This window comes from Petromyzon marinus, chromosome 1 (assembly GCF_048934315.1).
Source record: "Petromyzon marinus isolate PM22_M1 ecotype Great Lakes invasive population chromosome 1, UKy_Petmar_22M1.pri1.0, whole genome shotgun sequence".
NCBI lineage: Eukaryota > Metazoa > Chordata > Hyperoartia > Petromyzontiformes > Petromyzontidae > Petromyzon > Petromyzon marinus.
The window spans coordinates 19,118,765-19,134,584 of NC_133667.1; the positions used below are offsets into that span (position 1 = coordinate 19,118,765).

At 42.5% G+C, this 15,820-nt stretch overlaps 1 protein-coding gene across 11 annotated transcripts in view; it reads left to right on the top strand.

Moving 5' to 3' along the window:
• MYO9A (myosin IXA) overlaps window positions 1-15,820 on the top strand; it is a 208,414-nt gene that overhangs the window by 43,106 nt on the left and 149,488 nt on the right. For 5 of the 11 annotated variants that reach the window (XM_032966347.2, XM_032966409.2, XM_032966493.2 and 2 more), the window contains exon 1: window positions 8,136-10,356. In XM_032966347.2, the coding sequence (XP_032822238.2) occupies window positions 9,478-10,356 (879 nt within the window). In that variant the 5' untranslated portion in view covers window positions 8,136-9,477. Of the gene's footprint in view, window positions 1-8,135; window positions 10,357-15,820 lie in introns of those variants that run through there. The other 6 variants (XM_032966852.2, XM_032966932.2, XM_032967016.2 and 3 more) reach the window with 2 other exon arrangements.

Consider the following 15,820-nt stretch of genomic DNA (forward strand, 5'->3'; position numbering starts at 1 on the left):
CACATGTGAAATGTAGAACGTTCCCTATTTATTTCTGGATTCTCTTTAGATCAAATTCGTCTTGGACAATAATAGAATCCGTCTTGGACAATAATAGGGCAGTGAACATGACGAGGGGTGGACGATGACAGCTTTCTCAGGGCCCACCCTGTCCTGTGGAAAACGAATGTCATCGGAACGATAATATAATCGGTTTTTGGGTTAGATCGCGTAAATATAAAGGTGTCGTTAAACCCGCCACCACCCGACACAGCCAATTAGTAAGGTTTGTCACGTAAACACCGGTGTGTTGGAGAGTAAACCCACAACATTTACAATTTACAGTACTCGAATTGTAAATGTTGTGGGTTTAATGTACAGTACTCGAATTGTGAATGTTGTGGATTTACTCGCCAACACAAAGGTGTGCTGAACTAGTACATAATTGGCATATTTTGTTTCTGTGACAAACTTCACTAATTGGCTGTATCGGGTGGTGGTGGTGGGTTTAATGAGACATTCATATTTACATAATCTAACCCAAACACCTCTTATGGGTAGTATTGGTCGTGAAAGCCTACCTGTTAAATTGTCATCAGAACAGTGACTGAACGTCCATTATCGACCTCCCGGTCAAAAGAGCAACTTCTTAAGCCATTAAAAAGGTCCTTCTTAAGGACAAACCTTCCACTAAATCACCCCGAGTGAAAGGATTTATAAACTGACCGTTGGGGTTCTTTCCCAAGGAAAGTGAGTATCTTTTTAAAGATGATGGAGATAAGTTACTTTGATGTTCTCACGCTTAAAACAAAAAAAATCCACGTTTCCAGCGAGGATCTTACAACTTGCTGCCAACAGAACATGGAGAGAAAGGTCACCATCTCGGTGCGAATCGGTCGGCTTTCCATCGTGATTGTGTAAAAGCCCTTCAAATGTACAGTGTCCGCAATCTGCCTTGCCCAGTATGCAACATCCCGCCACATATGCCGGCGACGTCAATAGCCAACACACACAGTTGGATAATGCGGTCAGTGACAGTGCGGGTGTAGAACTGACGGACTAGACATCTGCAGAACACCTCCACCTCCCCCTTTGACCCAAAACACCAAGTGACTTTTCAAACGTCAAACTTCTTCAGTGTCCAATCCTGGGAAGCAGCTGCTGTGATCAAATCACGGCCCTTGCAATGAACATCGAAGTTGGATTCAAAGGAAAAGTCAACACTAGTGCCACATTTACCAGTCCAAGGCATTATGATATGCTTTGGAAGCAAGGTCTCATGCTGAAACTGGCCTAGAAGCCTGCCATGTATTCAAATGCTGCGGCTGATCTGCAATGTGGTGATAAACCAGGCATTACACCTGGCACCCTCAGTGATTGAGACATCGGCCACCACCGCATTGCCAGGCTTCCATCCTCCATGCAACGGGCAGCACTTAACCGAATCTGCACAAACCGTAGAAGATGCAGATACCTAATGCAGAAATGGAGAATACTGTATAAGACTCCTGTGTGTGACTGGCTACGAACACCAAATCATGGAACACAGAAATTCGCACTGCCCATGTATACGTTTCAAGGCAGTGTATCTGCAATTCACCAAGACTGACAAAGCAATTGAATGGCAAAATCTCTTGGAATTGAATTTCTTCGAGTTGCTCTTCAATGAATTCATCATTTGTTACTTGCGTTCGTATAATGTTTTTGAGTTACATTTTTAGTGCTTAAGTGGCAATGGTATAATACACATACTACATTCAAAACCACACTATTTTATTTGCATGTTTTGGTTGAACAGTTTTAACGTACAATGTAATTGTGTGTTTTTTTATTATGAATGCAGAAGACGTTCGAATTTGTGTTATGGGTGTGATTTCACAATAAAGTGCACCCTTTCCATTCAAAGCGCTGGGATTTTATAACGGACTGCCCAGTAACCGCGACACTTACGGGGTCGTGGGAAATTGCACAGAAATGTTCTGCCATTTACTGACATCTCCATATGGACAGCCCATTGAAACTGAGCTATATCATGAACCTGGGCTATCTCATGCCCCTCTTTCAATTGTTTTTCAACTCTGGGGTAATGCTGTATGATTAACATCACTCACAGAGTGCACTTTACTAAAGACCCTAAATGTATAGCACGCTCTGTAATACGCATGGAAAATACAATCACAACCACTTTTGTCGTCAAAGTTGATGTTTTTTATAATCCATCAAAAATATAATTATTGGCTCTTTAGATAATGAGAAACTGTGGCTACCCCACAGCCCATGTATAATAGGATTTGTGGATTAAATCATGACGGATAGGAAGAGTTACGCTATATTTCGTTACCAGACAAATCTTGGCATTAAACGTATAACTACTTAAATGATTCCAGCGATATACGCTGGCCGAACAAATTGATGGGCACTGTAGCTTTTCACCAAAAAGTACAAATTACAAGTGCAAAGCTCTGCACATGAGTTAAAGGGCCCAGTGAATGGCAAACGTTATGTGGCCGCTTGGACCGCTGGGGGTTGACAGCTCACTGGGAGTAAAAGCATGTGGTGCAGCAGGCCAGTGTAAACACCACTGTGCACAGTTGACAGCTGGTCCCACGAGTGCTCAGTGTGCTGTGCTCTCTGTACTGTATCGATTCCATAGATTCAACTATTGAGGTTTTCTTTCTTGGCAACCGTTGGAGCTCGTGGTCGGTCACAAGAGATTTTTCATTTTCTTAAAAAAATATTTATCGAAATTACTGCACTTAAATGTACTATAATTAATGTGACTTTTAAAATATGCACTTTGTTTAGAATAAAAGTCGACTATGATTTTGCATTTGGATTAGGCCCTGCCTCCACCCAGTAGGGGGATTGAAAATAACTGTACATTTTTATTTTTTAACATACATTTTAAATTACCTTTTATTTACATATAAAAGTTATAATTAACATAGACTTATATGCTGTACTGGGAATATTTTGATATATAACTCTATTTTTACAAATGATACATGTATCTACACTGTGGGTGATTAGCGCAGCGTGGACATTACTTTGCCCAGGTCTGAAAATGTAATACGTTTGTATTAATGTCATGTGCTCAAGGCAGAAACATGACGATTAAACACATGGTACTTCAGCCATATATTTAACCTACAAAGTATATTAATTTCATGAATGCGATACCATAACCTTAATAACCTGTATTGAATTGAATGAAACATTTGGAGCCATTAAATACAGGTTTATATCCATTAATAGTAATGCGTTGAGTTATTTTCAATTATGCTTACGCTAAATTAGTCACATTCTTAGTGGAACTACAGCTTGAGCAGGATATAAAATGTATAGTGATGCTATTGTACAAATACTGCAGAATGAAATGTTTGGGAGGTGTCTTAGCTTGTGGAGGATTTTTTTTACTGTTCTTGAAACACACGTGCCATGGGTGTATGCAAAACGCGCCAGAGTTTATTCAGTGAATGTGTTACAGCACAGCCTCCAAAGGCTAAATGGGCTGCAAGGCCTGCGCTTACGTAAACAATGTCTCTTAAACACAAATACAGCCCGAGGTGGTTGGCTGTTGCTACAGCTTGGCCACGTTCATGACCCCCCCCTGGGCGCAGCCCTTCATTTCCTCCCAGGAAGACGTTATGGAGAATACCACCACACAGCCTTACACAAGGAGCCATCTCCTACTAAGTATGCTTGCTTATTACGTGTGTGAAACGTCGTATAGTGCTCCATACTTTTTTGCACACAAGCTATAGAAAGCTTGCACGTTGCCGTAATGTATGCGTGCCTGCAAGTAGAGGGCCTGAATCAGAATCTTGATTTATCTTGGAAAAATCCGATGAGCTATGAAGCTCTTTTTCACAGATTTCTCAGTGTTTTTCACAGATGCCTGTGTGCTTGCTTAAGGGATGTCTATAGTTTAACCGTGATGCTCAGGTGGATTTGAAGAATGGGAATGCTCAGTCTTCCCTGTAACGTTTTACTAGCAGTCAGACAGGGACAACGTTGGAAGCGACTTAAAGGGTTTAAACTTTCACGGTGAGGAATCAAACCCCATTATGCTGGACAAAGCATGCACTGTGTCGGCCTCTGCAGCACTGTGGCTTCCTGCCACAGGCCACTCGGTGATATCATGAAATGCATCACCGATAACAGTTACGTGTTAAACATTGGGAAAACACTGAAGCTCGCTCGGCGTTTCGATTTGAAACATCTTTGTGGCAGCTTGACACAGGGGCACATTGTGCAGAAAACATTTAAATAGCAGGAGTCTTAAGAATTTGGGACTTGCCACTTACAATGAAAACAAGCTTGTCATCCACATGCCTGCAAGTAGCAATTCAATTACTTTTGTTCAAAAATAGCATTGAAAGGTTTTTCGATTATTCCGTGCCAATGTCTAAATGTTGCTCATGGTAAACTTTAATCCGAAATTGGCCAGAGTGTTGTGGTGATGTCTTTTAACAACACATTGCCATACATTAAAAAAATACATTTTCTTTTTATATTACATCAAAACCTTGTTTTAGACAGCTTTAACCTACGACTGAGTTTGGGTGTTTCACTGAATGGTTTATAGCGAGTGCTTGTAGCTATTTTTCATGGATACTGTTAAGCTGACACAAAAACACACACATGTTACCAGTCTGCTTCTGCAAATAAACTAAAGTGCATTATTTCAATATGTTTGTCTTTGCTGAAATGTGACTGTTTTGTTTTATTTACGCCACTTTTTTTCTACCAGCGTTTAAGAAATAGTTCCAATGAAAATGTCTATGAAATATAATGCAGCGAGTGCTTAACATGTGCATTGAATTTTTGCTTTGTTATTGCTACTGTGGCAAGACTGGGTGGTCAATGGGTCCCCAAAGTTCACAGTTTGGGCCTGAACTTGACCTTTTTGGAAAAGTGTCAAAGCACAGCATAAGCAGTGCATTGTCTGCTCTCTTCCAAGAAGTTTAAGATCCCACGACACTGGGCAAGAATAGCACACTGCGCATTGTTGCCATGGGACTCATTGCTATGGGAAGCATTTCATTTAAAAATGAGATGGCTACTTTGAAATTAAGTCGTGAAGAGTTATATTCCTCGTATCTTAATTTACGTAATATTTCCAGATTGTTTGCTTTTCAACGTGAAAGCATATTGTAGAGGATCTGTACAATAGCAGCTGGCTTAACGGTGTCATCCGCATAACAGATAAACTTTGAACATTTTTTTTTTAACACAGGTTTTTTTGCAGCCAATGTTATGATTCAGATCATTACGTGGCCAAAACAAAAGAGACATTATCAATCGTACATTTTTATTTCGGTAAATTATTTTAATTTACTCTTGCATCGCTTCTTAATAAAAAAAAAATTCCAATAAAACACAGGATATTAAAATGTAATAACCTGAACATAAATTGTTAATGTCCTTTACAAATGCACGCATGTGCTGCCGGTCAGGGCCGTGTTTCATAGTGCGCAAGTCCCACTCCCCGCTGCACACACAGCCTGCTTACTAATGCAGCTTTGCCGATTGCATCCATTCTTTTGGCCAAACACATTTCTCCCGCATGTCGCACATTTTTTTTTATTCCTAATTTTCCACGTAATGTTTACTTTGAAGAAATAAAAAAATTGGAAACATTTCCCTAGCTGTTGAAATAAAAGCTAAAACATAGTTCTACCAAAAATGAGAAATATGACAGTACAAATAACACACATGTTCACTGAAAATAACAGTTATTCAGAAAACAGGATTTCCGTAAAAATACCTTTTATGTGATTGTTTTATCGTAATCAGCTTTATGCTTCCAGTAATATTATTCAGCAAACTGTAGCACAGTGGTTCTTAACCTGGGTTCGATCGAACCCCAGGGGTTCGGTGAGTCGATCTCAGGGGTTCGGCAGAGCCCCCGCCACGGAGGTCCGGACACACTTGAATTATTGTGTAAATTTGTGATGACACACACGGCCCGCTTGGCCATCACTGGCTGCAGATGATCATGCTACACTGCTTGGCCAATCAGCGCTGCGGGGAATTTAGTGCGTACTCAGTAGTCAACGTGTGACTGTTGTTGTCGTACGTCGTGTGATTTCTTTAATATTTTATCCATACTAACTATGTCGGGCAAAAGAAGAAAGTGGTCGGACGAATATGTACAACATGGATTCTCATGTATCACGGAACGTGATGGGAGTGAGCGTCCTATCTGCATGATTTGCAACGCCAAGTTGAGCAACTCTAGTCTTGCACCGGCAAAACTAAAGGAACACTTCTTGAAGCTGCATGGAGACGGGGAATACAAGAACACAACACTTGCTGAATTCAGGGTGAAGAGAGCCAGATTCGATGAAAGGGCCACTCTGCCTGCTCTTGGATTTGTACCTGTTAACAAACCGATCCTGACAGCATCGTACGAAGTTGCTTACCTGATCGCAAAGCAGGGCAAGCCACACACCATTGGTGAAACACTTGTGAAACCAGCTGCATTAAAGATGGCGAATCTGATACTCGGAACAGTGGCCGAAGGTAAATTATCCCAAATTCCCCTTTCAAATGACACCGTCAGTGACAGAATAGAAGACATGAGTAAAGACATCTTGGCTCAAGTAGTCGCGGATCTGATTTCAAGCCCGGCAAAATTCAGCCTTCAACTCGACGAAACCACAGACGTTTCTGATCTAAGCCAGCTTGCTGTTTTTGTACGCTATGTGAAAGACGACATGATAAAAGAAGAGTTTTTATTTTGTAAGCCTCTTACAACAACAACGAAGGCAGCCGATGTGAAGAAGCTTGTGGATGACTTCTTCAGAGACAACAATCTTTCATGGAATATGGTTTCTGCAGTTTGTACGGACGGAGCTTCAGTCATGCTGGGAAGAAAGTCTGGTTTTGGTGCGCTAGTAAAGGTCGATGCACCACACATCATTGTGACGCATTGTATTCTGCACAGGCATGCGTTGGCAACAAAAACCTTACCTCCAAAAATGGCAGAAGTATTAAAAACTGTGGTGGAATGTGTGAACTATGTGCGAAAAAGTGCTCTGAGGCGCCGCATCTTCAGTGAGCTGTGTAAAGAAATGGGCTCTGAATTTGAGGTACTTCTGCTCCATTCTAATATTCGGTGGTTATCCCGGGGACAGGTGCTGAATCGTGTTTTTGCCATGCGTGTGGAATTAGCCCTGTTTTTGCAAGAGCACCAACACTGCCATGCAGATTGCTTCAAAAATCCTGAGTTCATTCTCATTTTAGCGTACATGGCTGATATATTCGCAGCTCTCAATCATCTCAATCAGCAGATGCAGGGTGGTGGAGTCAATATCATGGAAGCGGAAGAACACCTGAAGGCTTTTCAAAAAAAGCTACCGTTATGGAAACGACGAACAGAGAACAATAACTTCGCAAACTTCCCGCTTCTGGACGACTGTGCAAGTAAGATTGAAGATGTGTCTGGAATCGGAGATATTTCTGTATCCACGGAACTGAAGCAAACAATTGCCACGCACTTAGATGAGCTTGCAAAGTCTCTCGACGGATATTTCCCTACAAGAGAGTCATATCCAGCATGGGTGAGACAGCCGTTCACGTTTGCTGTTGAAACAGCAGATGTCAATGATGAATTCCTCGACGAAATCATTGAAATTCAGCAGAGCCAGGTTCAACAGCAACTCTTCAGAACAACAACGCTCTCAACGTTTTGGTGTCGACAAATGAACAAGTATCCAGTTATTGCTAAGAAAGCCCTGGATTTTTTATACCATTTGTTACAACATATCTTTGTGAGCAATCCTTTTCGAGGATGCTGGACATAAAAACGAAGAAAAGGAACAGACTTTGCTGTGAAAATGACATGAGAGTGGCACTTGCCAAGGTGAAGCCACGCATATCTGAACTGATCTCTCAAAGGCAACAGCAGAAGTCACGTTGATTTCCAGGTATGTAATTTGTTGTGAGTTTATGCATTGTGTTGGTTTTATTCTTTGAACAAGGTAATGATCATGCACGGCTCATTTTGTGTACCAGTAAAAAACATATCTACGTCTTGAATTTGAAAAAAATCTCATTTTATTTTTCACTAAAGAGGGGTTCGGTGAATGCGCATATGAAACTGGTGGGGTTCGGTACCTCCAACAAGGTTAAGAACCACTGCTGTAGCAGCTATTGAATTACCACTGTATATCTACGCATGTTGTAGGAAACAGCCAATGTGAATATCATGAATCCCATTTCTGAACAAAATATATGAAATATCATCCGTAAGCGAGCGGTATTTTTGCAGGCGAGTCACATATTGTGAATTAAAAACCAACCCTCCATTTATACACGTGTGTATTTCACGCTTGCGTATAACGTTTATATCGGGCATACAAAATAAGTGTTTTTGTGCAGTTGTTGGACTAAAATTTAATTCATTGTGATCATGTGTCATGAACTAAAATGTCTGAGATGAAAAGTTCATGATTGTTTTACAGAGCGTTCGTCACAGCTGGTTCATTTTTTTGTTCTGTTTGGAATGCTGTGTTGGCAGCTGAGGGGGTGCCCGATATTGATGAGACGGGGGGCTCAAGCTGTGCATTCCCTTCTATTAGCAGAAGTCGTATTGCAACAAGGCTCAGGGTGGGCACACACTGGAATTTCTTTGGCCTGCGTTAAGTACAATGTTCACACCACCGCCGCGGTGGAACTTAACGTTCAGGTCACGTGATGCGTGACGATTGCTGCAGACCCCTTGGGCTCTGTGCCTCCCCCCCCCCCCCCCTTTGCTCCCACCTAAACCTTTATTGGCTGTCAATTAACTTAACGTTCATGTGAACTTTTAAAGTTCAACCTAGCGAGTACAGTAAAAATCCTTACACGCCTGTGATGTCACTTAAGGGAGGCTAATTTGGCTGTTATTTTTCATCGTGTTAACCCACTTTAACTCGTGAAGCAGTGTTCTCTTTTGTTGCGTGAGTATTATTTGGCGATGAATATCAACATTGACAAATAGCTCTTAAAATGACTATGTAAACTCTCGTGACCGATATGATTCATAGTCGGTTTATTTTGGGTCAGATCGTGAAAGTACAAGGTCAATTAAAGCTATACTCATCCACCACCCAACAAAGCCAAACAAATAAAGTTGCTATGTTCGCAAACGTGTCAATTTATATTTGTTTATCGGCAAACCAATCACGTTGAATACCAAAGCATGCTTTGCACATTTGTCAGTGTATTTCTTGTTGCAGCTTATGCATTTATTGTGTTTTAAAAAAATGTTGTTATACATGTATCGCACTTAATTAATGGTTTATATTGTAACGTGGTTTGCCATTGTAATAAAATCGTTTTAAAACATTTGGTAGATACACATCCTATAATATTTGACCGGCAATGGTGCTCAACCATTCCTGAACTTTTTTTCTGTTTCTTTACTTTAGGTTTGGGAAAACAATAATCAGAAGCTGATGTGCTGGAGAAAAGAAGACAGGCAGTGGTAGCACGAAGCAAGGGGTGACCATGAGTATTACGTATGACTCCGGAGGGGGCATTGGAGGAAACAGGCTTAATAGACTGGAGCGAGAAGAATGCACCCTGCGAATCTACCCTGGCGTCATCTCAGAAGACACCATCTACTGCCCCGTGCTGGCGCAGCGTGGGACCACGGCGGCCGAGGTGATCCAAACTCTCATCGAGAAGCTGCACTTGGAGCGGGGAACCTGCTACGTCCTGGCTGAGGTGAAGGAGTCGGGCGGCGAGGAATGGATCCTGAATCCCACCGACTGCCCCGCGCAGCGCATGCTGCTGTGGCCGCGCAGGGCGCTGGACGAGCAGTGTCAGCCGATGAAGTCGCGCGAGGACTACCGCTTCCTGCTGCGCGAGAAGAACATGGATGGCTCCATCCGTTACGAGGGTCCCCTGGACTCGTGGATGAAGGTGACGGAGGAGCGGCGGCGCATGGTGGAGCGCGGGTTCCTGCCGCAGCCCCCGCAGCAGGACTACGACGACCTGTGCCGCCTGCCAGACCTCAACGAGCGCACCCTGCTCGACAACCTGCGCGTGCGCTTCAAGCAGGAGAAAATCTACACGTACGTCGGCACCATTCTCATCGCGGTGAACCCCTTCAAGTTTCTGCCGATCTACAACCCGAAATACGTACGGCTCTACGACAACCGCGAGTTGGGCAAGCAGGAGCCGCACATCTTCGCCGTGGCCGACACGACCTACCACGCGATGCTGCGCCAGAAGACCAACCAGTGCATCGTCATCTCGGGCGAGAGCGGCTCCGGAAAAACGCAGAGCACCAACTTCCTCATCCACCACCTGACGGCGCTGAGCCAGAAGGGATACGCCAGCGGTGTGGAGCAGACCATCCTCGGAGCAGGACCTGTGCTCGAGGTAAGGCACAAGCTCTTGGGAGATTATGCAGCACCAATTTATGCAAATTGCACGCATGGTTTGTATGTATGCATGTATATGTATGTGTGGGGAACGGTAGTGTGGAGGTTAGCGCACTGCGCTATGAACCCGGCTTCCCGAGTTCGATTCCCGCTCAAGGCCAACACCAGTGATGATTATCTGAACTGTTCTTGGGCCTCCCGTAGGTCGGCTCAGGCTCAAATGAGTATCTGGTGCGGTCTTTTAAATATTTCCACGAGGGAGACAAAGGCGGCCAGGCGTGGTGCTGGCCACCCACCCCCTTCGTGTGCCATGCTGGCCTTCATAGGTGCTATTCGCTAACAGCACTTGCCCCAACAGTCTGTAAAGGTTATGGAGGTGCCCGGGAAGGACAACAAACAGAACATATATAGCAGTTTTTATGAAATTAGTTTTCAATCGAGAATTAAAAAGTGCATAGTGGCTTCCTAATATTGGACGGAAGAGCATTCCAGACGGCCGGAGAAGCGCATCTGAAAGCGCGCGATGCAGTGGTCGTCTTTGTTCGAAGGTTATCCAGAAACATCCACACTTAAATCCAAACTTACCACTTTACAGTAATTTAGGAAACGTGCTGCTCTGTTTTTGTCATTATGACAATAAATCCCACCCAACATTTGTAACCACAGAATCTGCTGATGTAATTAAGCCCCGCCCTTCCTCCCCCCTCCCCCATTAATCTTGGGGTTTTGGAGGCTGTGGTCTGAGATAGTAAATCAGAGGAACGGGCTCTTCCACTGCGCCTACGGAAACCTGCTTTGAGCTCCCACTAGTGCCTTACGGTAAAACTTATCAATGACAACTCAATCTTGGCTCATTTATCATTATCATCATCACTCATTCACCGCTGGATGAAGGCCTCCTGAGTGAAGTCCTTTACGATCCCGTCCCCTCCATCATCCCTTCCTGAAACGTTTCTTGCTCAAGCCCACTTACTTGTCTTAACAGTCGATGTGATGTATTTAACTTGTGATCTCTACTCAATGAATTCCTATTGCAATATCTTAGTGTAATTCAATCATCCACCTCGCCATGCTTCTTTGCACACTCTTCAGCTTTTATTCCATTTTGTTTGTCATGTCCACGTTTCTGATTCATTCTTCTTCGAGGATGAGTGACTTTGAAGCTTGGTTGCAGAACACAATGGACACTTTTAAAGTCGCATTTGCCAAAAAAGATGCCTTTAACAAACTTTGCACTGCAAGATTTGCGTCTTAATAAATGTGAGAGAAAAAAATGTGGCCATAAAACAACTATTTCTGCAAAGAGCAAATGTCAAGTGGCCTGCCTCTGTCATCAATCAAGGGGTGTGTTTCTTGCTGAGCTCTAGTCTTGATCATTATCTTCACCTTCACCCAAACCTTATATGGAGCATTATTTAACTTCCTGTCATTTTTATCACATCCTTGTCTGTCACAATGTATAGGTTTTTCAAAAAATATTTCACTGAATATCCAAAAGTCAGCAAGTGACGTGTGGTAAGAGCTTTCAAGGTTGGAAAAATACACTGCATTTTTCCCACATGTGAGTCAGTCAGTGTTTTTTTCTATTAATCAAACAAGGCATTGGACATATATGAACAATGTAAGGTTATATTAATCAAATGCCTTTTGATACCGTAGCCTGGAGCCATGGAAAAAGTATAATTGCGTTTCTGGATTTTTTTATTATGCTTTCCAACTAAGGTTAAATGCATAAACTTTTTCTGTCTGTCTGAAATGCGATAGAATACCAGCCAAAGTGCTCAAAGGGGCTGCTCAAAACTTGCAGGCAAAAAATAATTGCTTAAAGGATTTGCTGCAATGTCTGTGTCTTGAATTAACTGTGCCACGAAGAAATATTTTTTCAAACAGCATGTAAAGATGTGTAAATAGCAGCAAACAGCCTCTGCAGATGTATGCATAACTTCTTTGGTACCGGAGGTCACCATCAAAATTTACGTGAGTTAATGTGACGGACTGAGAGCCAGCAGAGATGCAGAGACAGCTATGGACCAGTTTTGTCCTGATCAACACCCATCGGTACAGTAAAGTTACCAAAGCTCACTGCTGGAAATATCTGCCTCTGGAAACCGTACATGTGGAGTCGTCCCCAACATCTACACTCCGGGGTCCATTAGCTCTGCTAATGCCAACAATGATGAAATCAGTAAACGATGAGAAAAGCACATCTTGACATTTATAGCCTTGATTATTGGCCACTGAGAAAACAGGTTTAGGAAATATATAGACCAGGCTAGCATCAATTGTGTTGTAACAGTCTTTTTAACTGGAACGTTACTTACACACCAAGTGTATCGGAATGCAGGAAATGCACTAATTAGCTGGGGATGGACATTTGTGATGTATGGACTCTTTATATTTGACACTTCCTCACTTCGTATTTGAGACACTTCCATGCCGATGCAAATTTTCGTGATAGAATTCAACGTGAAGTGGATTAAATATGTAAAGCAAATACCCCCAAGCATGATGAATATCTCATGACACAATGTTTCTCGATGTTTTATCCATTGCGCAATGCAGATAAGGTAATTGGTTTTAAAATAATTTAACAGTCTGCTGCTAAATGACATTACCGAAGGTGAAACTTCAGCAGATGCTTGCTCATACCATTTCTCCGCAAGGTTAAACTCTCAATGAACTCAGACTTAAGAACACATGTAAATAATTTACCTTATTACGTATAATATATCATGTATGTGTATGAAAAATAATCATTAATAGCGACTTATATTTACATTAATATCGCACATGCACGTGTTAATGATTGCAATTTAACTTTCTAAGTTGAAAAGTTGAAACGTAATCTATCACACCACCTATGTGTATGGGTGAGAAAATCTAAAACGAGTTACCAAAATGTAAAGACATGTAGACGAATGACGTCTCATTATCCATTCGCGGGCCTGGGCCAGCATTGCCTCGCGTGTTTACTTGTGCGTTTGGCTGCCTGCCAGCACGGAACGAGGTTGTGTTTTTCCTGTATACTGTTGTCATACTGGGTCCGTTAAAATGGGAACGAGAGAAATTGTATTCTAGTTAAATTCCAAGTGACAAGACCGCACATCAATGTTGAAGAGCATCTTATGAAGCGGGAAAGCGATAACCTGTCGCGCCCGAAAAAAATTCCTTCCATGAATTACGCATTCGTGTGGTTTTTTTTTAGTGTTCAGTTGATTTTCTACGTGAACGTTTCCTTGTTAGGCACAACTAACAAGGAAAGCAGTTTCACATTGCATGTCAGGTGTTGTGAATGCAATCATCCAGACTCTCAAGTTGAGTGTGTCTGGCTCACCAGATTGTGGCTGAAAAACGCAGGCAATCCCTTCGTTTGGCTGATTACGGCACTGTAACCGTATTTCTGCAGAGTGGCCACGTTATGCTGTGGTTGTGAAGCTCCTCACTCTCAACACACACGGAGTGTGGTCCTGAGGCCCCCCTCGGTCGACTCAGCCTCCCATGAGTACCTCGTGTAGTGTGTAAACATCACCATTGGGGAGACAAAGAAGCCGGGCGTGATGTTGGCCACCCACCTCTATAAAGGACGTGCCGGCTTTGCCAGCCTTTATAGGTGCTCGCTAACAGCGCTTGCCCAAACAGTCTGCTAAAGGCTATATGGAGGATCTTTGTTGAGAGTCAACAGCGGTTGTCCAAAATATTATTTTGCCCTTGCCATAGGAATGTTGAAATTCTACCACTGCCTCATGCTCTTTTGCCTTCTACCACTGCCATGCTCTTATTGATCAGTTGGTCACTTTGACTTTCATGAATGAACAAACTCAAGTTGAATTTAAAGATGTATTGGGAATGTCTTTTTATGAATTCCAATATGCACGTACAAATAATATATTGAAGTAAAAAAATCTCAGCGCCATATATGTACATCTCATATCACGTGGTGTTTAATGTCGCTTTTCGAATTCATGATCATTTGGTTTTGAGCTTTAAACATTACTCAGCGATTGGCTCTCATTTATGCTGATTGCTAAGGCTATTTGACTGTTCTATTCTAAAGTGGCCTTCAGGCTAAAGCTTTGCATTCATAATGCAGAAGTTCAGGAATTCTTCAGAACCATCAGAGAAATGCCCATTGCTGCTCTCGGAGTTGAAGTCACTCTTGTTGAACGCTTAACAATTCAAGGAATGGAATGTGAGACATGTGAAGCATATACGTGTAGCCAAGATGCCAAAAAATAAATGACGAAAATGTTAATCCATTACCTGGAATTGACAGTTTCAAGTGTGCCGAGTGATTGTTGAAGTTTGGCTGCAAACATTTTACAAAGCAACTGGATGAGGCCCATACTGGAATTTCAAGTTTCAAACAATGAGACCTTGTCTCCGATTGCTTAACCTCCTCTCACGCCTTGTACATATACGATACGTTCATTCTTTTAAGATAACCACAGTTATGTGCTAAATATGATAGGTACTAAAAATAAGTTATGTTATTTCCCTCCCCCTATTTGATTTTATTGGTTACTTAGCAACAACATGTAGCTTAAATAAATAAGGAAGCACTGTAACAAGTTTGCTATCATTATGGGTGTAATGGTGCATTGAGTCTTCGATGTGGATTCTGAAGCCTCATGTCATGTGCATCGAATTGATCTATGTTTTTATGTCTGTACAAGTTGTATGTAATATCTTCTTTGGTTCTTTCGGTAAAGTCACGTAGAATGAGAATAAAATAATGAAATAACACTATAAAATTCTCACGACGTTTCGGCCACAACGCAAGCGGCCGTCTTCAGGTGAAAGGTTACAGACCTTCAGCGTTTATTGAAGCTCTGTCGTCCCAACAGGTCTGTACCTTTCACCTGAAGACGGCCGCTTGCGTTGTGGCCGAAACGTCGTGAGAATTTTATTGTGTTATTTTATTATTTTATTCTCATTCTACGTGACTTTACCGAAAGAACCAAAGAAGATGAATCCTTGCAGTCACGAAAGCTTTAAATCGAAATTTGTATGTAATATGTTCACATGGCCACTTCAGCTACATTTGATCGATTCTTGAATTGAATTTAGACTATTCATCAAATCAAAATCTGTGGGGGGTGAGGGGAGGGAATCTGCTGACCAGTGAGATGCATAGCGCCCCCCCCCCCGGTCTGTAGAAAGGGGGGGCACGAGCAACTCCGGGCACAGGGGGGCAGGGGCCTATTCGGAGACCTCGCTGTCTCTCTGAGCAGAGCCACCGGTTCCCATTCGCGGGGGTGGGGGGGGGTGTGCAGATAAGGTATCCTTGGCCCCCCACTGTGTCGCCAACCTTCACACAAAGTTGACGCAAGTTGATTTCGTCCCAAACAAAAATCAGGAAAACAAATATCCACATTTGTACCGATAATTATACCCCACTTCCGGTTAGCCTGGTTGGCTACGTACGGTGCGAAATAAGTTCAACATACATACATATAAACATG